The sequence below is a fragment of the Jaculus jaculus genome, chromosome 2 (genome assembly GCF_020740685.1).
Source record: "Jaculus jaculus isolate mJacJac1 chromosome 2, mJacJac1.mat.Y.cur, whole genome shotgun sequence".
NCBI classification, from domain to species: Eukaryota; Metazoa; Chordata; class Mammalia; order Rodentia; family Dipodidae; genus Jaculus; species Jaculus jaculus.
In genome coordinates, this window is record NC_059103.1 from 67421466 (window position 1) to 67447177 (window position 25712).

General features: G+C 39.6%; 1 protein-coding gene and 1 pseudogene across 1 annotated transcript in view; one reads left to right on the top strand and one right to left on the bottom strand.

Moving 5' to 3' along the window:
* The window catches only part of LOC123458664, a 36488-nt pseudogene extending 11480 nt beyond the window's left edge, over positions 1-25008 (bottom strand).
* A 274-nt stretch (positions 25009-25282) lies between these two features.
* Positions 25283-25712, top strand: part of LOC123458665 (centromere-associated protein E-like) — a 39303-nt gene continuing 38873 nt past the window's right edge. The window contains 1 exon segment of the mRNA XM_045143513.1: positions 25283-25297. Within this exon segment, the coding sequence (XP_044999448.1) occupies positions 25283-25297 (15 nt within the window).

The following is a 25712-nucleotide window of genomic DNA, read 5'->3' on the forward strand; positions in this document are numbered from 1 at the left end:
AGTAAAATACACACACGCACACATACACGCACACTTATAAGGCATGGAATAGATACAAACATAACTTGAAGGAAATAAAATAAAAAATTTAAAAATATTTCTACCACTCCTAGGCATATATCCTAAGGACTTGTCTCACTACCTTAGAGATACTTGCTCAACTATGTTTATTGTTGCTCTATTCACAATAGCTAGGAAATGGAACCAGCCTAGATGGCCCTCAACTGATGAGTGGAGAATGAGGATGGGGCACATTTACACAATAGAGTTCTACTCAGCAGTAAAGAAAAATGAAGTTATGAAATTTGCAGTAATATGGATGGACCTGGAAAGGATTATACTAAGTGAGGTAACCTAGGCCCAGAAAGCCAAATGTTACACGTTCTTTCTCATATGTGGATCCTAGCTACAGATGATTGGACTTCTATGTGAGTAGTAAGAAAACTCAGTAGCAGAGGCCAATAACCTAGAAAGGAGATATAAAGGGAAGAGAAAGAAAAGGGAGGAGGGTACTTCATAGGATGGTATTTATATATGTAAGTAGAATAGATTAATGGGGCTAAAAAGGCCCAAGTGAGGTCAGGGGAAGAGACTGAGTAAAGGATAGGTGGAGGGAGGGCTAATCAAAATCTAAGAGGCTATAAATAAATCATATCGAAACCTACTTTTTTGGACAATGGAACACTCAGGAGCCATAGATTGTTACTAGAAAATTTTCAGTGCCAGGGATGGGATACCTTCCAGGGAGTTGTTGGCCAGGGAGTTCCTGATGCCCTCAAAACATTACAGGACATTACCGAGTCCCTTGGTTTCCCACCAGGAATAGATGGATGGTAAGACCCTATTGCTGAAGACTCCACATACTTGGGCTACAAGGTCACTGAGAAATCCTGCTGGAACTGAGCTGAAAACCTCCTCCATGTAGACCAGCTGACAGAAAGCTGGAAAACCACACTGCATACAGCTCAATGGGAGAGAGAAATCACCAGTGAAGATACTCAGCAGTGGACACTGCAAGCCTTATATTAGGCCAACCAGGCAAAATGAGCCAACAGGTGCAATAGTGACATGTCTACTATGGGGGAAACTAACTTCCCTCTAATGGGACTGGAGGCCTGCTCCATGGGAGGGAATTCATCCCTGACACTAAAAACCTACAACAGGGGCAGTCATGAGCCCTAGGGGTATAATGTCTGCTGCTGTCTGGCTAAATGTATATACTATGCTCACCAAACTGCCCAGTAAGCACTTCTCTTAATGTCCATACTCATATATTAACACTATTCTCACTTTTGGTTAGAGAAGCATGTCTTTTCGGATGGCAGTGACCTTGGGATGACTCAGAAGGCACCATAGTGCTGAGAAGTGACAGAGGAGTGCTCAGCAGTGAAATATCTCTATCACACCTCCCAAGATGCAGAGTCCATTGCAGAAGAGGTGGCAGAAAGAATGTAAGAGCCAAAGGAAAGTAGGACTCCTTACAATGTGCTCCTCCAGACACAAAATAGCCTAGATATCCATGACCTCACAGTGCGTGATACTACCTACACAAACCAACATAATAGGAGGAAAAGATGATGACATCAAAATAAAATAGAGGGGAGGGGTGGAGGGATGTCTTAGTGGTTAAGGCATTTGCCTACAAAGCCAAATGGCCCAGGTTAAATTTCCCAGGACTCACGTTAGCCAGGTATACAAGGGGTCTGGAGTTTGCAGTGGTTGGAGGCCCTGGCATGACCATTCTCTCTCTCTCTCCCTCTTTCTCTGTCAAATAAATAAACAAGCCGGGCGTGGTGGCGCACACCTTTAATCCCAGCCCTTGGGAGGCAGGGGTAGGAGGATCACCATGAGTTTGAGGCCACCCTGAGACTCCATAGTGAATTCCAGGTCAGCCTGGGCTAGAGTGAGACCCTACCTCGAAAAACCAATAAATAAATAAACAAATAAAAATATTTTTTATAAAAAGAGATGGGGAGGGAATTGCTGGAGAGTAGAGTTTCAAAGGTTAAAGTGTGTGTGTGGGGGGGGGGAAGCAGGGAATTACAAAATTACCATGGGATATTGTATAAAATTATGGAGGTTGCAAAGGGACATTGTTTATAATTATGGAAGTTGTCAATATAAAAAATTAGAAATACATAACCAAAGCCACGAAAGAAAGAAAGAAAGAAAGAAAGAAAGAAAGAAAGAGAGAGAGAGAGAGAGAGAGAGAGAGAGAGAGAGAGAGAGAGACAGAAAGAAAGAAAGAAAGAAAGAAAGAAAGAAAGAAAGAAAGAAAGAAAGAAAAAAAGAAATCTGACAAAAAGGAAGCTCTTCCATAGACCTGAGAAGATCGTGGCCCTTATCCATTCCTATTTAAACATCTGCATTTCCTGTCATAACATTTTTTGCCACCTATAACTAGAATGAAGTGTTGTCTTGGGTGCTGGTGTATATTACAATAAACTTTTGTAAAACAAAAAACAAAACTGCAACTGTAAAGTACTTCTACATCCAAATTTAAACTTGGGCCTGGCAGAATCAAATTCTGACTTTACTAATTTACTTTTTGTGTAACACTGAGCAAGTGCTAAACTTCTTCCCTTAACTTCCTTTTTCATAAATAGAGTAATAAAACCTATTTCCTAAGGTCAAGGACCTAGTACGGTACCTGGTGCAGGGGATATATGTAATAAACCTGAGCCCATATGCTCAGGTAACTAAATACCAGGCAGGTGACAAACTGGCCAGAGCACAGGGGAAGGACAAAACGGGGAAAAAGGAGGGGAAAGAGCACAGCTTCTCACAATCTGTTCCTTAATCTGGGAGGTCTGAGAGGGGATTCCTGTCTTTGTCTCATGATGAACTACCTAACCATATGGAACAACACATGAAATCCATCAGCCACGAACGAGATAGCCTACACAAATTACAGAAAAGTTCTTAAAGCGCTACTTCAATTATATGTTCAGAATAGAAACACTTCTTACCACCAAATTTGCTACCACTCTACCACCTCTGGCTAGATTACTGAAATGAGTCTTTCTCCTTTCACACAGTTTTCAATACAACATTCAGAATTTATCCTTTAAAATGTAAGTCAGAAGCCAAGTGTGGTGTTGCATGCCTTTAATCCCAGTACTCAAGAGGCCAAGGTGGGAGGGCTGCTGAGAGTTTGAGGCCACCCTGAGACTAAATAGTGAATTCCACACAAAAACAAACAAACAGAAAAATTAAGTCAGACTAGGAGGTTGTCTCTCATATGGTCCAAACTCTCCAGTGTGAACTCAGAGACATTTTGTGGCCTCTTGGTCTGCTCCTTTCTGCCAGAGACGGCAAGCATGCCATTTCAGGATCACAAAGAATCGAGCGCTGAAGAGCTGCTTGACATAGTTACAGCCCAGCTGTCTCTTCCTTGAAGTCCAATGTGGCCCCTCTATAGAAAAATCTTTGGCTCTCTATGCTACAGAAATATGTGGTTTTCTGTGTAATGTTTGTCTTTCTTTGTCTTTCACTTGGTGTCCCAATCTCTAAGTTTACTTTTCCAGTAAAAATTGGTGTTGGTAAAGTGTTGGTCAATGTATCTGAAAGAGGCTCTGGCATAGAATTAGAAAAACAAGAAAATGGGTCAAAGATAATTGTTTTCCTTAAAGGCCTTAAAGAAAGTCAGGCATGGAGTACAGTAAACTTAGGAGGAAACAATAAACCTCCTGGAACAATGTAAGCATTGTTATATGACTAATTTTTCTAAATGGTGGCAATTACAATTGACTCTTTACCAGGAATCCTTACAGAAAAACAACCGAAGTCAGAAATAGTTCAATTGGGGGGACCAAAGTCTAAGCATTGGAGGGACGTGAAAAGGAAAATTCAAAATAAATAATTGAAGGATAAATGGATCTGCTGGATCAGTGATTAATGATGGGAAGCCCTATTTGTGGTTGTTTTACCTCTCACCTTTAATAGAGTAATTGAAAGTAGAATTCCAGGAAATCACAAGTGCTTGACCGCACATACATGGGAAAACAGTTAATCATTACAGGAGTCTGACGACTTTACTTGAGGTGAATAATTATGGGAATATTGTTTGATGATAAGGAATAACAAAAAGTTTCTATGAATTCTGTAAAACTGTACCTTTCTTGAAGTTTGTTCTTGCATGATGTGATCAGAAAATAAAAGACTGAGACTAAGAGCTGTGGCAGCAGAGAAGCAGAGAATTATAGAAATATGGAAACATAGAAACAAGGAAAAACAGAAAAAAGACAAAAAATAGAAAAAGAAAAAACAAGAAAAAAATAGAAAAATAGAAAAAGAAAAATAAAAAAAAATAAAAACAGAAAAGGAGGCAGAGAGAAAAAGATAGAAAAACTCAGCTGCCTTCAGCATTAGCCTGTCAGCTTGCACCAGAACTTGACTTCGAGTCGTTATTTTGCCGCTCCCTTTCACACCTCTCTTCAGAGACCCTCCTTCAAGCCAGGGCTTGGCCCTGGCACCTTTCCACTAGCTCTGACTCTCCTCCTCATTAAACTTTCCCGGTCTTGATGCCCCTAGAACACTGGGCAGGCCTGTGCCCCAGGAGCCTAGTACCACTGTGTCTTCCATCTAGACAGCTCTTTCCTCTCCATGTCCGACTGGCTGAACCCTTTAGTGGTTTCAAGAATTGCTTAGTATCAGTGAGGCCTAAAAACAATCACAAACTTGCCTTTCCAGAATCTTAGGTTAAAGTGACCAAGACAGGGTAGTAACATGATAAGGAACAGGGTGTAGGGAGAATGCAAAAGAACACATTTGACATGTAAATGGCTGAGCACTCCTAATCTGATACCCAAAGTGGAAGGTTTCTGAGCACCTATGTATAAGTATACTCATGCATACAGTACCTGATATCAAGGATTAGAACAACCCTGGTAACTACCTGTTCACTTCACAGAGGCTCCCTTTACTGTACACGAGGCTTTGGGATGCCTTTGGAATAGGAGTAACATGCACATGAGTTTTTATAGAGGACACTTACTTTTATCTTCAGGCATTTTTCTATCAGGCTTTCTGTAGGGTGTTGTTCTGCATCATATAGCAATTTTCCTTTGTGGTTCTGATACAAAGAAAAAAAATGCCACAGTGATATATTTGTATTTTACATTTCATAAAGAAGTAGGAAACAAAATAAGAATCCCTCCTCCCTTCCACAGCTTCTCCAAGTTGTGTGACTTGGTCACCTTAGTGCCTAGAAGAATGTTTGCTAATTAGGCTTGCCAAATGGATATACCTGTCTATGAATTTACTTAGGATCCATACGAAGACAATTTACTAAGCACCTAGAGTTTTGTTGATACTGAATATGATGTGTTTAACATTAATCTTCAAATATGAAATGAAAAAAATTAATTCATTTCATTCAAGTATTTGACTGAACTTTGTTGTTTTTTACAAGATCTGACTGGGCTTAAAAAGAAATGTTTCAGGGCTGGAGAGATGGCTTAGCAGTTAAGGCATTTGCCTGCAAAGCCAAAGGACCGAAGTTCAATTCCCCAGGACCCACATTAGCCAGATGCACAAGGGGGCACACACATCTGCAGACCATTTGCAGTGGCTGGAGGCCCTGGCGTGCCCATTCTCTCTCTTTCTCTCTGTCAAACAAATAAACAAACAAAAAAATTAAAAATAAAAAAAATGTTTCAAATATAAGAACCTCCCCCCTTTAAAAAAAAACAAAACAAAACTCTTATCTTACTTTTTTCCTTCTAACTTTACCAATGAAAAGCCATATCTAGAATTCTTTTTTTTTTTTAATTTATTTGAGAGCGACAGACACAGAGAGAAAGACAGATAGAGGAAGAGAGAGAGAATGGGCGTGCCAAGGCTTCCAGCCTCTGCAAACGAACTCCAGACGCGTGCGCCCCCTTGTGCATCTGGCTAACGTGGGACCTGGGGAACCGAGCCTCGAACCGGGGTCCTTAGGCTTCACAGGCAAGCGCTTAACCGCTAAGCCATCTCTCCAGCCCCATATCTAGAATTCTATCATAGAGGTAGGGAAATGGATAGTCTTTTTCAAATTTTCTCCTTCAAATATTTTTCCATTTGGAATGTTATTTGCTTCAGAAAATGAAATCTTTGTTGTTTCCCTGACTGCACGTTTCAGTATTCGTATGGGTGTGTACATGTGAGAGTGCGTGTGTATCCGCGTACATATGTGGAAGCTGGGGATGACACTGGGTCTCTTCTTCAGTCACTCTTTACTTGATTCTTTGAGACATGGTCTCAATGAACCTACAGCTCACCAATTCAGTGAGACCAGCTGGCCAGCCAGCCAGCTTGAGGAATCCTCCTGTCTCTGATGCCCCAGTGCTGGGACTGTAGGTGCATGCCACCACACCTGGCCTTTACAAGGGTTCTGGGGACCCAAACACAGGTTCTCATGTTTACATGAAAAAATTTTACCCAGTGAGTCATTTCCTTGCCCCAGTCAATCTTTTTAAAAAAATACTTAATTTATTTATTTGAGAGAGGAAGAGAGGGGAGAAAGAAAAAAAGAATGGGTACACCAGGGCCTCTAGCCACTGCAAACTCCAGACACATGCAGCACCTTGTGCATCTGGCTTACATGGGTACTGGAGAGTCTAACTGGGACTCCTTAGGCTTTGCTGGCAAATGCCTTAACTGCTCAGCCATCTCTTCAGCCCAAATCTTTTCTTAAAAATGAAGAATTAAATAGCATTTTCTAACAAATATTTGGCCTCTTTAAAAATGAGATTCTTTCTTAGGGAGGGACAATCACTTTCTTTTTATTTTTTTTAAAAAAATGCATTTATTTATTTACAAGCAGAGAGAAAAGAGACAGAGAAAAAATGGGCATGCCAGGGCCTCTAGCTACCGAAAACGAACTCCAGACTCATGTGCTACATTATGCATTTGGCTTATGTGGGTACTAAGTAATTGAACCTGGATCCTTAGTTTTTGCAGGAAAATGCCTTAACCACTAAGCCATCTCTCCAGCCCAACAATCACTTCTTTTATTTTATTTTATTTTTGTTTTTATTTTTTGGAGTAAGGGTTTCACTCTAGCTCAGGCTGACCTGGAATACACTATGTAGTCTCAGTATGGCCTTGAACTTGTTGTCTGGCGGTCCTCCTACCTCTGCCTCCCGAGTGTTGGGATTAAAGCCATGCACCACCACACCCGGCTGACAATTACTTTCTTTAGTGGTGTAGCCACTGCTCAGTTGCCCACACACACATGAATAACCCCCAACCCATGTTCATACAATCACTTGACATTAGGTGGGTGGCAAACAACGAAGACTACAAAAAGACACTGAAAGTAGGAAGGGGACTAGTTGGGAAGAAAATGGTTCAGTGGGAAGAGAATAAGACGGCAATGTGGGAGTAAATATGATCAAAATATACACAGGTTTGCTGGGCATGGTGGCACATTTCTTTAATCCCAACACTTGGGAGGCAGAATTTGGAAGACTGCCAAAAGTCCAAGGCCACCCTGAGAGTACATGGTGAATTCCAGGTCAGCCTGAGCTAGAGTGAGAACCTACCTCAAAATCTATATCTATATGTGTTAAATTATTAAAGATACCAACATTTAAATAAAATACTTTTATACTTCCTTTTCATCTAAAAATTATGTTAAGTTTTCCTACCACCCCTTACTGTTCTCAGAAGTTTCCAGAAAAATAAGATCAAAAGCAAAAGAAAACAAAATTTAAATAACCCATTTTTTAAAAACAAACTAAATTCTTATAGTTATAAATAGGGAAAGATTCTGAACTCACTCTAGTTTTTGTTTTTCTTATGGATTCTCTGAATTGGTTTCTTTCCATTTTGAGAGACTCTTTTATCTTCCTTAGCTCATTACATTCCTTAGCTACATTTTTTATTTCTTCAAGGTTTTCATACACGGTTTTAATCAAGTGAAAATTGTTTGTAGCCATACTCTGCACAGATGTATGTTGGGCCTCATATTTTTTCTTCAATTGTTCTATTTCATTCATTTTGGCATAAGTTTTACTGAAATCTTCTTTAAAAAGCTGAAGCTCTTTCATCAGAAGTTCTTGGATCTTGAGATAATTATAAAATAAATTACAATGCAAATATAATTTCTTTATGGGAGGAAAATAGTATTTTTTTTCTTATCTATGCATATATATAAAGTTGAGCTTCCTTATCTGAAATGCTTGGTAGCACAAGTACTTCAGATTTTAGAGAGTCTGTGCTAACATCACTGTTTCAACACCCTTGATCTCAAATCTCTCAAGACCAAGGTTTTGAGTTTCACAGGTACTCAGAAACCTTCCACTTCAGTTATCAGATTAGGAGTGCTCAACTAGTTTTTACTTAAACATAGCAATATTCTTTCTCATTCTACAGATGATTATGGACATGGTTACTATCTTAAGAACAACAAGATATATACCTTTTTTGGTAATTCATCTTTTGATTTATCTAAATCCTGGATGTCTGAAATTTGAGTTGCCTTTTCTCCAAGTTTCTTTCTCAGTTTATCAATATTTTCTTCTTGTTCTTTCAAATGCATGTGAGCAATTGTTAGTTCTTGTTGTGTGTCTAGATCCTTTATTAGAAGAAAAATGTGATAATATAAAGGAACATTATTATTCTTAATGATTACTGACTTTCAGCATAATTTAAGAAAACTGTATGCTCAGCTATAAACAAGTCCTATCTCATGTCACAGATTGGAACAGGACTGCAGGACATGAGGTACACATTCCCACCCCTAACCTTTCCTTCCAGCCCTGCTCCCTGCTGGACTCTGCCACCTGCACTTTTCCTTTCCTACACCCATTTTTGAAAAAAGCACCCTATTCCTAGGCTCAGAATTCCTTTATAGGAGAAACTTCACCGACCTAGTGCCCTGTGGGTAGATACATGGGTTACTTTTAGATTTTCATCACCACAAATCACAATTTACTATAGAATGTTATATTTTTGTCCAATGAGTGAAGAAAATATTGGTAGGACAAATTCCTATAAGTGGTACTTCCATGCCACCAAATACATGTACTTATAATTAAAAAAAAAGACATTGCTGAGCTGCCTCTTAAAAGGTTGTAACATTTACCTTTCTACCTCCAATATATATTGTATTTTCTAGGAAGAATAGTTTTTCACTAAGAATAATGTGTACTGCCGGGCATGGTGGTGCACACCTTTTATCCAAGCACTCGGGAGGCAGATATAGGAGAACTGCCTTGACTTCGAGGCCACCCTAAGACTCCATAGTGAACTCCAGTCAGCCTGGGCTGGAGTAAGACCCTACCTCGAACCCCCCCCCCACCCCCCACAAAAATAATAGTGTGCACTGGGTAGGAAGAAATCACACCACTCACTTTAGCTGTGATTTTCTCTAAGTTCTCCTTAAGTTGGTCTCTTTCCAGTTTGAGTATCTCCTCTGCTTTCCTTAGGTTATCTCTTTCTGTTACAAGAGTCTTTATTTCTTCAAAGTCTTCATGAAGTTTCTGAGCCAAAGTTAAATTCTCCATCTCTATCTTACTCAGAGTCCTGCCTTGTTCCTTGAGTTGTTTCTGTGCTTCACTGAGTTCTCCTTCTAATTTAAGAAGTTGAAGTTCATTTTCCTTCAGTTCTTGAATCTGAAAATATCATGAAACTCTGTTAAGACGCAGATGTTTAAAAGAAAGGCTAAAGAATACTTTCTAAACATCTTAAGATGTTAGTTTTTCCATGTTATTCCCATTCTACATAAATTCACATACTTTTCTTTTGAGGTAGAATAGAAAGTCTACTAATCTTCAGTGCGCAGCTCAATTGCGCTTGATGTATGCATGCATGTATAACAGTATAACCCAGATCAAACTAAAGGACATCTCTAGCACTTCACAAAGTATCTATGTTCCCCTTCCTAGAAGTAACCCTATTCTCATTTTTATCAACTTGGATCAGTTTTTTTTTTTTTTACTTTTGAATGTATGGATGATAATACTATTATCTATTTTCTCATTGATAAATACTTAGATTGGTTTCATTTTCCCATTATTTTGAGTAAAGTTGCTATGAACACTCTTGCAGGTTTTTTAGGTACATACCCAATGAGTGGAAATGCTAGGCCTTACTGCAGGGGTATATTCACCAGCAGCAAAGTGCCAACTTGTTTCTCAACATGGCTGAACTCTTTATATCCCCAGAGGTTTTAGACATGAACAAACCAGATGCCAGATCAAGGGAGTGCCCTTTCCTTTCCAAAAATACTTTTTTTCTCTTTTGAAAGTTAGTCTCTGAATATTCTAAATCCACTTTCATGTGGATTCTTAGAAACAGTCACCCTGAGCATGTTGATAGTTTCTTGGTGCTCTTTCTGAGCCACATAAGCAATTCTTAGTTCCTTTTGCTTTAAGAGACCCTTAAGAGAACAGTGACTCAGGCTGGAGAGATGGCTTAGTGGTTAAGTACTTGCCTATGAAGCCTAAGGACCCAGGTTCAAGGCTCTATTCCCCAGGACCCATGTTAGCATGCCCATTCTCTCTCTCTCTCTCTCTCTGTCTCTTTCTGTCTGTTGCTCTCTAATAAATAATTAAAAATAGCTGGGTCATAAAATAAACAGAATAAATTTAAATAAAAAAAGAATAGTGACTCATCTGATTATTAAACAATAAAATTAATTATGTTTTAACTTGCTCATTACTGTGAAACTGGAGCTTGAACCCGAAGCCAGTGAAGACTAGGCAAGAGCTCTACTCCTGTGCAACACTGCCAGCCTGCTTATATTTCTCTATTGTTAGAAAACTCTACCCAGAGCTGGGCATGGTGGCTCATGCCATTAATCCCAGCACTTGGGAGGCAGAGGTAGAAGGACTGCCAAGAGTTCGAGGCCACCCTGAGACTTCATAGTGAATTCCAGGTCAGCCTGAACTAGAAAAACCAAAAACCAAACCAAAACAAAACAAAACAAAAAAGCCCTCTTCCTGTGCTTATCTCCCCACGCTCTTTCTACTTCAAGAAATAGACAGCTGGAACTGTGAACCTGGTCCCTAGTCCATGGCTGGGAGGGTCACAGGCCCTTTTGTAGAAGCTTCTGCTGCTTTTTGGCTAAATGGACATGATGTGCTTATCAAGTGTCTTATAAATAACCACATTTCTGCCTATAGATCAGTGCTGCTGACAGCTTTGGTCACAAAAATCTGCTTTTTGCAGTGGTCAGTTGTACCAGTAGAGCCTCACAGCTGAATAAAGTGCTGAGAATAAGTGATTGATACATGTCTAGCCATAAACAGGTTATCTGTATTACTTACCCAAGGCTTAGGGAATATTTCAGAAGAGGGAACAAAAGAATTTATGAGCTGGAAGAAATGGGAGAAAATGTGTGGAATGCTGACTTCCAGGCATCTTGTAGTACTACTCTCTTACTTCACAACAGCTGTGGTTACCTTCTCAAACTGGGGTTCTGAACATCCTTTGTAGGATGGCACGCCCCATCCCTCCCTGAGGATTTATACATAGTTAATGGTTAATGGGAGAGAGGGAGGCATTTTCAGTGATGTAGCCACTGGTAAGGTACACGATGGTCTTGTACACAAACTCTCACATCTGCGCCTGGAAACAACCTTTCCAAAAGAAAAAAAAAAAAAAGTAGAAAAGGGGAGAAAAAGGTGGGAAGAGGAAAGGAGTAGGTGGACAAAAGGAAAAAAATAGGGGTGAATTAAAATGCATGTTTGAAAACATCACAAGGGCTGGAGAGAAGGCTCAGGAGTAAAGTATGCTTCCTGTGCCAGTATGAGAGCCTGAGACTGTTAAGACTTCAAATCTCCAGATTGCATGAAAAACAGCTGGGCGTGGCCACTGTCTCCTCAGTCTTACAGGGGAGCAGAGACTTGAGAATCTTCAGAGCCTGGCAAGCTCCGGAATCAGTAAATACTCCCACCCAAAGAAGACCAGGGGGAAAACTGATGGAGCAGGACATCCAATGTTCCACTGTGGCCATCACAACCAGGTGAGCAAATGGGGTGCTGCAAGGGCACATAATCATGCCTACAGCACACAAACCACATACACACATACCACACTATGCAAACATGCATACAGGCAAAAAATAAAGAACATGTCATGGTGAAACTCATTATTATACATAATTATTACAGGATAACAAAAACATTAAAAGGGAACAAAGACCTAAACACACACACACATATACATAAAATTTAACAGCATGCTTCTCTGTTAGTGGTTTAGTTTTTCAGCTTCCAATAAGACTTTCAAGTTGGGTTTCCTTTTTTCAGGCTTATATAGGATTTTGACACATTACTAAGTTTCTTTCTAAGGTACACTATGATTGTTTCCCATTTTTATTACAAGCCACTCCAATAAACAACTTTATGATATATATATATTTGGGTGCATGTTTATACACACACACACACATACATATATATGCACATAAATACACATTTCTTTATTTTGACAACTGAGTCAATATATAGGTGTAGGATAAATTTCATAAACAAATACTGCTTATAGAATTTAAAAAGTGCAAGGATACTGACATATTGTATTATTTCTCATTTGCCAACAATATCACTTGTTGCAAAGAAGGATGCATTAATTGCCAGAAAAATTTCCCTTGTTGCAAAAGGGATGTGCATAACTTACATTGGCTTCTGCTTTTGTAAGGCTTGCCTTCAGTTGGTCTCGCTCTGCTCTGAGGGTTTTCTCCTCACATTTTAGGTTAGCGTTTTCCTCAGTAATGAATCCTATTTCTTCAAGGTTTTCATGAAGTTTCTTAGTCAGCCTTAACTTCTCTGTTTCTGCACATTCCAGAACTGAATTCTGGGTTTCGAGTTGCTTCTTCAATTGCTCCATTTGATACATGAATTCCACCAGATCATCTTTTGCTTTAATAAGTTGATCTTCTTTTTCTTTAAGTTCCTGGATCTTAAGATAATCATATAATAATTTCGGGCACATACAGAAAAAGCCAAATCAGTTTACTATGGAAATTTTTACCTGCCTTTGGTTTTAGGTTAATTCACATTCTGTTTCACTACACAGAAGAGCTAGCTGGTTCAGGCTCCTAGTTACTTAGATAAATTTAAAATGCATACCTGTGCTTTTGCAGCAGCATTTGCATGTCCTAAGTCCCTCTGCACAGCTGCTAGTTCATCTGTCTTGTTGGTAACATCCCTCCTGAGCTTGTCGATAGTGTCTTGCTGCTCTTTCAGGTGCACGTGAGCAATTCTTAGTTCTTCTTCTTTTTCCAGGTCCTTTATATTAGAGAAAGACAGACTACACTGAGAGGAATACTATTCCAATAGCACAGGAATGCATGTGGTCTCCTTATCCTCCCTGAGGCCTTCAAGTCCTTACCCTCCAAGTTACTTTTGCATGTGAACATATATTCTAGATATACTGCTACCCACTTAACATTTTCCATAACAGAACACTTAAGAATGCTGCATTATGGTTCTACTTGTTATCCAAGGTGCAGCACTCCATGATCTGAACATACTTGCTGAACTGACTCCTATTCATGTTATCATGTGAACATGCTTCTACAAATATATGTGCATAATCATGCAATGGGTGTAGTACAACTAGCCACAACTAGACTCGGGAGCTAATTTTATACTTCCAGTCATCCTGTCACACTGATCTTTTAGGGAAAGACAGACCAACTCGTTTTAGTGATAGTTAGCTGAAGGTTTCCCTTGAGGTGGTCTCTCTCAGTTTTATGAGTCTTCTCTACACTCTTCAGGTCATCCCTTTCTGTTATGACACATCTCATTGCTTCAAGGTTCTCATTTAGTCTTTGAGTCAACCTCACATTCTGCATTTCCACATTTTCCAGAGCTGACCTCTTGGCCTCAAGTTGCTCTTTCAAGTGTTCTGTTAGACATGTATTTTCTGTGGTGCCATCAATAGAATCTGTCTTAAGAAAGTTTTTCTCTTTCTCCACAAGCTCTTGCTGCTGAGACAGCAAGAGGGGGACACAGGCAGAACATGTTGTTTTTAAGAAAAAGGATGATGCATTTTAAATTAAGGCAAAAAAAACCCTTACATTTTAGTCTAATGTATGAAGCTTTCATTGATAAAGGGCATGAAGACAATGAGATGTCATTTTCTTTCCTTTTTTTTTTTTTTTTTTTTTTTTTGTTTGTTTTTCGAGAGGTAGAGTCTCACTGTTGCTCAGGCTGATCTGGAATTCACTATATAGTCTCAGGGTAGCCTTGAACTCACCGTGATCCTCCTACCTCTGCCTCCCAAGTGGAAATGTCATTTTCTAACTTAATAAAACAAAAGAAGACCCGTGTTTTCCTGTAACTCTACATTTGAGTTTCCCAAATTCCTTAGAATATTTGCTACTATTATTATTACTATTTCTTAAAATACTCCTTGCACTATGATTTCTGTGTAATCATTAAGATCTCTTATTACAAGTAGCTCCTTAACTTGTTTAACTTCATACATATATTCATGAGATTTCTGAGCTTCCATTCTATTAAGTTTTTCCTGTTTCTCATAAAGCTCCTGGATCTTCAAAATAACAATAAAAGAAGTTACTGCCCCAAAATATTCATGCATGTGCACATATACGTTTATTTTAAGGATAAATGAAAGATAAGTTCCAAAATACTTTGTTTGTAAACAGTAGTATTACAGACAGCTGTCTCCTTCTCAAGGCTCCTCCCACTGTTCCTCATCCTCAATTTACCTTTCTCTGTAATTCATTATTGGCTGATTCCAGCTGCATCTGAAAGGTGGATATTTCATATTCCTTCTCTGATAGGTTCACTGTCAATCTATTAATCTTTTCGTGTTGCTCTTTCAGACAACAACGAGCAATTTTAAGTTCTTCCTCGGTTTCCAGAAGCTGTAGTATTAGAGACAATTCCAAGAAATTTATAGAAACATAACCATTACAATATAACCAACTTCTTTTGCCAAGCAGTTTTACAACATTTGCTTACAAAATATTTTAGGAAATTATCCATGCAAAGATGAAACCTACTTTGGCTGTGACTTCTCTTATGTGGCCTGTGAAGCGGTCCTGCTGTGAGGGAAGATTCCGCTGTATTTGGTGTAGGGCACCCACTTTCCCATGGCCTTCAAGGCTCTCAGGCAACTTTTCTATATCTATTCTTGGTGGTGCTGAATATCTGGCTTTGAACCGCCTCGTCATTGGTCCTTTCTTACTTATTTTTGTAGTATCACCATCCTTTTCCCCCATAGTCAAGGGACATTCTCCGTCTTGGGCTTCTTGGATCTTAAGAGAATCATAGAATACAGTTGTTACTCAGAAATATTTTAAATTAGGGAGAAAGAAGAACACTGAGACAGTATTCAGTGGCTCATTATACAATCTTTCTTTCTTCTTTATTTGGCTTTTCAAGGTAGGATCTAGCTCTAGTCCAGGCTGACCTGGAGTTCACTATGTAGTCTCGGGGTAGCCTTGAATTCAGGAATATTCCTACCTCTGCCTCCCAAGTGCTGGGATTAAAGGCGTGTACCACCATGCCCAGCCAGAATGATCTTTCTATTCCCCTATTCTTCCATTATTCAAGTAGTCAATGTCTTTTTAAAAGGACTAACTGTATTGTCGGGTATCTTATTAAGAGCCTGGAGATTAAAAGATATAAGATCTCATATTATTTCTATCATGAACATTAAGGAAAAAGACAGATACTACCCTAAACCTCAGCACACAGAGGTGCTGGGCTCCTACAGCAGAGCATTAATATCAAACCTACTTATAGGTGAATAGAAAGGGTTTCCTGGTGGTGGCTGGGGGGGGGGGGGCTAAGGGGACGTTCCCTGGGTCATAGAAAACTAAAAGCTGAAAGCTGTAGGAAGGAAGCACAAGTTCCACAAATGAGAGAGTGTGTGTGAATAGTGTGGGCAGTGAGATGATACCAGAGCACCCCAAAATCCCAAGAAGGTTTGCAGGAGAGCACTGTAGGGCTGTAGTGAGGCCGAATAGCAGCAGAGTTCCTAGGCTACAAGTAAGATTCTGATCTTGATTTCAAGAGTGACAGTAAGATAGCAACCAATCAGTGAAGAAAAGTGTGCTTAGGATCAGAATGAAAAATGTCACTTATATGTCTCAGGATGGCCTGGAACTTGCAATCCCCTGTCAGCCTTCCAGGAGCTAGGAGTATAGTTCTGTGGTAAGATAACGGAGCAAATAATTTATTGCTGGCTTTATCCTGTACTTTAGCTCACCACTGCTTCTTCTAAATCAGTTTTGAGTATTTAAGAAACAGTTGCTTCCTTGAACCAATTTTTTTTCAGGTTCAAGAGTTTAACACTCATGAGCAATTTGTAATAATTTTCCAGTTTCAGTCACTTAATGATTAAGAAACATTTGAAAAATATTGGCTGGCAGTATGATTTTTACGAAAACAGAACAGGCTTTTTGTAAAGACTTAATTCTGATGAACTGCTAATTAAATGGAAGAAAAAGGAGCTCACTTCAGCTAAGAATGATGTGCATGTCTGAAATCTCAGCACTAGGGAGGTGGAGCTAAGACCAGCCTTGGATACATGAAACCATGTCTTAAAAAAAAAAAAAAAAAAAAAAAAAAAAAAAAAAAAACCCACATCAAACAAAAACCAACTAGCCAACCAACAGACCCATTGACCAACCAACCAACCAAAAATAAAACAAAAATCCCAAGCCCTCACTTTAGCAAGAATTTCTTTATGGTCTTGTTTGAGCTGGGAATGTTCAAGTTGAAATGCCTCTAAGATTTTCCAGTCATCGCTTTGTTTAGTTAGATATTTTATCTCTTTCTTTCCTCCTTGAAGTTTCTCCGTTAGCCTGAGCTTTTCCATAGCTAAGTTTTCTACTGATGTTGAATCCGTGGGTTTGGATTGTTCTTCTAGTGGTTCTAATTTATTCACTGTTTCTGGACATTCACTGACTTCTTTCACATTAGGAAGTTGCACTTGTTCTTTATGAAGCACTGCGATCTTGTAATATTAATAAAGTACAATGGTTACTATCTTGGCACTAGGATCTTGTAATATTAAAAGTATAAAGGTTACTATCTAGGCACTATAATCTTCTGATATTAATGAAGTACCCAGGCTACTATGTAGATTATTATCATTTTTTAAAAAGAAAATATCAGGGCATTTAACAGCAGTAAAGTGACCTTCAGGGTCTAACTTAGATCATCAACCTTTGTTTACTAATTTTCTTTAATTCCCACTGATGCTATTCATGACTCTTGAGTGGCTTTCTGCTATAACTTACTTCACTCCCGCTTAGATACAAAGAAAAGCAACCCTTATATTCTATCATCAAAGTCTTAACTCTGTTAGTGTTTGAGACTAGTTCCCAAACTACTCCCCTTTGAAAAAAAATTTTTTTGTTCATGTTTATTTATTTGAGAGTGACAGAGAAAGAGGCAGATAAGGAGAGGGAGAATGAGTGCACCAGGGCTTCCAGCCACTGCAAACAAATTCCAGACACATGCACCCCTTGTGCATCTGGCTAACGTGGGTCCTGGAGAATCCAGCCTCGAACTGCTAAGCCATCTCCCCAGCCCTACTTCCCATTTTTTATTGGGGCAAACTGAATCCCCTTTTCTCCTGATCTTAGTGGGACCATGCCATTTTGCATAGCATATTTCTGCATAGGAATTGAGGGATTCAAAAAGTATGTGTGTACTGGGGGAAAGGACACTTTTCTTTATAGCATAGTTTCAATGCTTAGCACACAGAAGTCTTATTAGAATCTGTCAGTTTCTACACAGCATTAATGAATATTTGACATCTTTATTTGATTGCTTGTGTTTTGACATCTGAGACAATACATATGTGTAGGATAAATTTCATAAGAAACACTGGTTACAGAACTCAAAAAGTTCAAGGATACTGACAGACTATATTATTTCCTACTTGCCAACAATATCACGTGTTGCAAAGAAGGATACATTATTGCCAGCAAACAACATTTCCCTGGTTGTGCATAACTTACATTGGCTTCTGCTTTTGTAAGGCTTTCCCTCAGTTGGTCTCGTTCTGCTCTGAGGGTTTCATTCTCAATTTTTAGACTATCATTTTTGTAAGTAAGGAATCTTATTTCTTCAAGGTTTCTATGAAGTTGCTTAGTCAGCCTCAACTTCTCTGTTTCTGCACATTCCACAACTGAATTCTGGGTTTCGAGTCGCTTCTTCAATTCTTCCATTTGATACATTTGATACATGAATCCCACAAGATCATCATTTGCTTTTCTAAGTTGATCTTCGTTTTCTTTAAGTTCCTGGATCTAAAGATAATCATACAATAATTTCGGGCACAAATACAAAAAGCCAAATAGGTTAACTATGGAAATTTTCACGTGCCTTCAGTTTTAGGTTAATTCACATTCTTTCACTACACAGAAGAGCTAGCTGGTTCAGTCTCCTGGTTACTTAGATAAGTTTAAAATGCATACCTGCGCTTTTGCAGCAGCATTTGCATGTCCTAAGTCCCTCTGCACAGCTGCTAGTTCATCTGTCTTGTCCATAACAGCCCTCCTGAGCTTTTCGATAGTGTCTTGCTGCTCTTTCAGGTGCACATGAGCAATTCTTAGTTCATCTTCTTTTTCCAGGTCCTTTACATTAGAGAAAGAAAGACTACACTGAGAGGAATACTATTCCAATAGCACAGGAATGCATGTGGTCTCCTTATCCTCCCTGAGGTCTTCTAGTCCTTACCCTCCAAGTTACTTTTGCATGTGAACATGTGTTCTAAATATACTGCTACCCACTTAACATTTTCCCTAACAGAACACTTAAGAATGCCGTATTATGGTTCTACTTCATTTGTTATCCAAGGTGCAGCACTCCATGATCTGAACATACTTGCTGAACTGACTCCTATTCATTTTATCATGTGAACATGCTTCTACAAATATATGTGCATAATCATGCAATGGGTGTAGTACAACTAGCCACAACTAGACTCGGGAGCTGATTTTATACTTAAAAGATGAGTGCCACAGGATGACTGTAAGTATAAAATCATCTTTTAGGGAAAGACAGACCAACTCACTTTAGTACTACCTTGAGTGGGCAGTGGCAGAGAAAAATCCCACCTTGTTCCAGACATAAAGGGCAGTGGTATCTTGAGAAGGATCTATTAATAAAAACCGGACTACAGGGTCGTACACACAGCTGGAGTTCCTCTGCAGTGGCTAGAGGCTCTGGCATGCCCCCATGCCCACCTCTTTCTCTCAAATAAATAACATATTAAAACAAAACAAGACAAAACAAAACTGAACTACACTAGCAGTCTAAGTCCAAAGAACATCTACAGGTTGGGGGTTTCAGTTTGGCCTGCTACAGTTATGGGGTGAGGGAGAGTCCAGACAGGCATTTGTGGAGAATAAGAGGGCTGGACAGGGTATGGCCATGTTTAGATGTCAGGAGCAGTGTGGCTCAGACAATAAAGAATGGAAGCAAAGTATGTGTGTGTGTGTTGGGGAGTGCAGAGCTTATCAATTGAGATTTACCCTAGAATTTAATAACTGAGCTTGAGGTCAGAGGGTGAAACAGATTCTGGAAGCAACACTGTTGTTCACTGTGGTAGAGTCTGAATATTTTGAAGTCCTGAGGTGTACATCATAATTATAGCAGAATTCCTCCAGCAGGCCAATTAATATTTAGGAGGCTGCATAAGTGCATAAGTATGAACACAGGTTCTAAACTCTTTTCAGTGCTGTGGGTACCCCCAGACTCTCAACACACTTGGGAGGCATCCTTCAATTTAAATGTATGTATATCAATGAGCTTAACAGCAGCATCCAAGAACTGCTTTCTTTTTCAAAGAACCAGATGTGTGTGTGTGTTTGTGTGTGTGTGTGTGTGTGAGAGAGAGAGAGAGAGAGAGAGATAGAGAGAGAGGGAGGGAGGGAGAGAGAAAGAAACAGGCATATCAGGGCTTCCAGTTGCTATAGGCGAAGTCCAGACACATGTGCCACTTTGTGTATTTTATGTGGGTCCTGGAGAATCAAACCTTTGGCTTTGTGGGCAAGTGCCTTAACCGCTAAGCCGTCTCTCCAGCCCAAGAACTTTCTTATATAATCCAAACACCAAACCTAAGATTCTACAGGCTAGGAGTAGGGACTACACTGAAGGCACAGACAGGCCAACTCCCTGATCAGATCATTACACATTGTACAGCAAAAGTGAAATATACTATGTACTGAGAGATGAGAGAAAACAGAAAACGAACTTCTGTATTTTAAAAGACATTAATAAGTGAGGGATGGAGGTCACTGGTAGAGCACTTGTCTAATATGTAGAAGGTCTCGGTCTGATGTTCAGTAGAACATGACAAAACAGCATCATCAAACTATAAAAGTAACCCCTATGGAATGAGAAAAGTACTTGTGAATTATATAATGAATACCACATAAAAAAATTCACAACTGGGCTGGAGAGATGGCTTAGCGGTTAAGCGCTTGCCTGTGAAGCCTAAGGACCCCGGTTCGAGGCTCGGTTCCCCAGGTCCCACGTTAGCCAGATGCACAAGGGGGCGCATGCGTCTGGAGTTTGTTTGCAGAGGCTGGAAGCCCTGGAGCGCCCATTCTCTCTCTCTCCCTCTCTCTGTCTTTCTATCTGTGTCTGTCGCTCTCAAATAAATAAATAAATAAAATTTAAAAAAAAAAAAAAAAAAAAAAAAAAAAAAAAATTCACAACTGGCCCTGCACTGGAGGGTGCGTGCAGTGGGCACAGAAAGGCAGCAAGACTGGAGGAGATAAACTACCCTGTGGACTTGAGCCAAATGACAGCTGAATGGAGATGAGTGAAGGTGCTGCTTCCATGCTGGTCCCGATAACCAGCACCAGGGTGCAGGAGACAGATGTGGAGGATGCTCAACACCTACCAAAACAGAGAACCAGAAGCTCCTAAGAGCTCATCACTGAAGGAGACTTAAAACTCACTCACCACAGCTCAGGGAATTTTGCAGAAGAGGGGGTGGAATGACTTTAAGAGCCACAGGTTTAGACATCATGCCCAGAGACATTTCCTCCCCCAAAAGATAACTGACTGCTACTCTCTCAATGCATAAACTACAACCCCATGGGGAGTATCTGCAACCCCACTGAGGAGCATCCCCAATGGAATGGGGCAGGGACAAGGGAAAAGAGGGTACCAGCACATGATGTATCCATACGAAACATCTTGTTAATAATATAAAAAATTAATAATTAAGAACTCATTAAAAAATTACAACTCAACAAAGAATAGAAACACTCAGGCATCCTGCAAATAAGATATCAAATAGCAAAGATCTAGAGAAGGAAACTGTTCTTCTTTGAGTGGTTCTAACATCAAACCCAGGGCTCTGTTCATGCCAGGCACATGTTCACATGGAGGAACACACCTGACGCAGAAGCTGGAACTATGTCCGCACCGCAGCTGGTGATTACACAAAAGGGGACAGCCACCATGAACAATATTGCCATATTTCTTCAAAAGCTTAGAAAAAAAATTGCCATATGACCCAGCAAGATATGCACACCAACGAACTGCAAGCAGAGTCTTGATATCTGCACACACAGATTCACAGCAGTGTTAACTTTGACTACTCACAGCAGGCAAAAGGTACAAGCACCCTATATGTCCTGAAAAGATGAAGGCATAAGTGTAGTGTATACACAAACACACACACAAATGTTATTATGCCATGTAAAGGAAGGAAAAACATATTGAGGATTTGAGGACATTATGGTAACTGGAGAAAAACCACCAAATAAGATAAACAGTGCATTATTCCATTTTTCCAAAGACCCCAGAGTAGTTAAGTTACAAAGACAGCACACTTGAGTGCCCGTCAGGTCTGAGAAGGAAGTTTCTGTTTGATGGCTTTTTAAAGATTCTAAACATCATCAAGTATCAGAAAACATCTGATCTTCGATGTTTAATACATTTTTTCTCTTTCCTTTTATGCTGCCTGCTAGCAGTTTTGCTCCACGTTACTTCAAAGATATTCAAGTTGGGCTCATAAAATTGTGAGCTATTCCCACTTTAAATAACAGATAAAAGTGTGACCACCACTACATATGAAGCATGTGCTGCTGCAGAGAAAGCTTCTGTAAGAGAACATGGAAGAGTGAAACTCATCCTTTTCCTCTTGCTGAAGTTTACCCTCAGCATCCACTGAATGCAGTGTCTCAGAAGAGTCCTCAGAAATGTTCCTTTTCTGTGTGTTAATTGTTTCTTTGTGGTGCTTCAAAGACTCAAGTGCAGTGTGCAATTGTTCTTGAGTGTCTATGTTCTTTGTCAGAGAACATAAAACAATTCCCATTAGAATATGATGCACAATGATTTTATAGCTTTTATTTAATCAGAAAAATGATGCCTATAAAAAGTGTTCAGAAGGGCTGGTGAGATGGCTCAGCAGTTAAAGCACTTGCCTGCAGAGCCTAATGACCTGGGTTCGATTCCCCTAGCACCCACATAAAGGCAGATGCACAAAGTGTACATGTATCTGGAGTTTGTCTGCAGTGGCTAGAGGCCCTGGTGCAACCATTCTCTCTTTCACTTTGCTTGCCAATAATAGTACTAATTTTTTTTTAATTAAGAGTGTTTAGGGCCAGGTGTAGTGGTGCATGCTTTTTATCCCAGCACTCGGGAGGCAGAGGTAGGAGGATCACTGTAAGTTCGAGACTACCCTGATACTACATAGTGAATTTCAGGTCAGCCTGGGCTAGAGTGAGACCATACCTCGAAAAAACAAACAAACAACAACAACAACAAAGTGTTTAGAAAAAAAAAAAAAGCGTTAGAGAGGCTCTGACTTTTCAATGCTTAATCAGCCCAAACCTTACCGTATTTATTGTGTCCGGAATGTCATTTCTGAGTTGGTCTCTCTCAATTTGCAGGCTCTTTTGGAGCTGCTGCAGGTCATCTTTTTCTTGAGTCAAAGTTTTTACTTCTTCTAATGTTTCCTGTAGTGTCTCAGTCAGCAGGCTGTTCTCCTTTTCTACAGATCGCAGTGCAGAATCCTTGTTTTCTAGCTCTTCCTTCAGTTGTTCCACCTCATCTAATCTGTCGCAACTCTTGGCTGTTTCCTGCTGGAGCTCCTGAGTCTTTCCAGAAAGCTTTAAAGTAAGAAAAAGTAATGGGATACAGTAAACACACACACACACACACACACACACACACACACACACACACACACACAAATCAAGAAAACAATAGGTCAATATTTTTCTAGAAAACATTTTGTACCAACTTCAGTTGTCAAACTTACACCAAGACATTCTGCATCTTTAGAGAGATTTCCTACCTCTTGTTTCATTTTCTCATTCTCTTCCAGGATATTTTTGTATTTTTGCTCAAATTCCATATGAAGAGTTTTGAAATTTTGAAATTCTTCATCAATGTTCTTGCAATCCAGCTGGGAAGCTGCAAGGTCACCTTTAGTTTTCCCCATTTCTTCAAGTAAACTTTGAATTTTATTGTCTTTATAAACTACTTCAGAAAGTAATTTTTCTTTTTCTGAAGTTATTATAGTGAGCTCTTTAGACTTCTTATGTATCTGTGGAAAAGATGTAAGATTTAAAAATGTTTGCAATATATGACAGCTATCCTGAAACAAGTTTCAAGGAAAAATAGCTGTTTAAATTAAGGAAAGGCAATTATTACTATTTTTGCGCTGCTGGAGCCGAGCACACTGGGCGTAGTAGGCTATCTCTCCTACTCAGATTCATTCTCAGCTCAGGCCACATTCTTGCCACTACTCCTCTACCTGGGGCTATTTAACTTCATCTTCAATGCTGTCTTTCTATTCTCTTTGGGCTCTAATAAGGAGTACAGAGAAAAAAGAGCCAGTGGAAACACTTAAGTGAGTTCTGTCTTTGTTTCCTTAGCAATCATTTTGGATTTCCAATACTATCACATGGCAGGAATTTTGTGGTTTCCCTCAAAATTAATCTCTCTCTCTCTCTCTCTCTCTCTCTCTCTCTCTCTTTCTTTTTCCTTTAAATTAAAACTACTGAATGCAGCTGCTCAAGAGTTAAAAAAAAAAAATTAATCTCCCAAGTACTAATCAGGACTGACCCTGCTTAGCTTCTAAGATCAGAGGAGACTGGGCATGTTTAGGATGGTATGACCATAGACTACAAAAAAAAAAAAAACAAAAAAAAAAACTTACGGATAAATGTTCGTATAAAATTGTTCTTTAAGAAATATTATGGGGCTGGAGAGATGGCTTAGCAGTTAAGCACTTGCTTGTGAAGCCTAAGGACCCCAGTTCGAGGCTCAATTCCCTAGGACCTACATTTGCCAGATGCACAAGGGGGCGCATGTGTCTGGAGTTCACTTTCAGTGGCTGGAGGTCCTGGCGCACCTACTCTCTCTCCCTCTGCGCCTCTTTCTCTTTCTGTCTGTCACTTTCAAATAAATAAATAAAAATAAACAAATTTTAAAAAATTATGTATGGCTTAGTACTTAAGATGTTTGCCTGCAAAACCAAAGGACCCAGGTTTTATTCCCCAGGACCCACTTTAGCCAGATGTACAAGGAGGGACACGCGTCTGGGTTTCATTTGCAGTGGATGGAAGCCCTGGCATGCCATTCTCTCTTTCTCTGTCAAATAAATAAATAAAATATTTAAAATTATTATGTAAAAAAATCAAATAATCCATATTGAGTTGATAAATAGTTCATCACTGTGAAAGATTAACATGGAGGAAAATGAGCAAAAAAGAAAGCAGGACTGAAAAGATGGCCCAGTGGTTAAGGCACTTGCCTTCAATGCCCAAAGACTCAGGTTCAATTCCCCAGTAGCCATGTAAAGGCAGATACACAAGGGGGCACATTAATCAGTTCATTTGCAGTTGCTAGAGGCTCTGGTACACCCATTCTCTCTCTGCCTCCTTTCTCTCTCAAATAAATAAAATATTTAAAAGGACAGCAAAGAAGAGACAAAGAAAAGGTACATTACAGAAGAAGGTATAGTTACCAGCTTCACAGGCACATCACTGTGAATCAACTATTACATGTATTTTTCCTTTGGAGGGAAGACTAAAATCAGTACCCACTTTTTGTACATCTCAAGTGTTGAGAAGTAAAAAACTTAGATTAAAATTTTTGTTGTTGTTGTTATTGTTGAGAGAGAGGGGGGAAGTGCATGTGTACAGGCATACCAAAGGCTACTGCTACTGCAAATGAACTCTCGATACATGTTCCACTTTGTGCATCCAGTTTAACATAGGTGCCAGGGAATCAAACCCAGGCCAGCAGGCTTCACAAGCAAGTGCTTTAACCACTGAGCCACCTCCCCAGCCCAAGAACTTAGTTTTATGTTTATAGGACAGCTGAATGAAATGTTCCTGAGACTAGTAAGATCTCTGCCAGAGTAGGCACTCCCATTCTCTTTTCATTTTTGTAGAGGGAAAGGTACATAGAAAGGAGACACTGACAAACCAGGGATTTACAGGCTCATTTCTTTTTCTTTCTTTCTTTCTTTTTTTTTTTTTGGTTTTTCAAGGTAGGGTTTCACTCTAGCTCAGGCTCTCCTGGAATTCACTATGTAGTCTCAGGGTGGCCTTGAACTCACGGCAATCCTCCTACCTCTGCCCCCCAAGTGCTGGGATTAAAAGCGTGCGCCACCACGCCCGGCTTTTACAGGCTCATTTATTAGCCTGGAGTTTCAATAGTGACTCTAAAAACTACTGGTGCTAACTTTCTCCTTCTTTTCTTTTGGATGGTAGCACAAGCTGGCCTGGACAACTTCCAGCAAACTGGTTGCTTCAG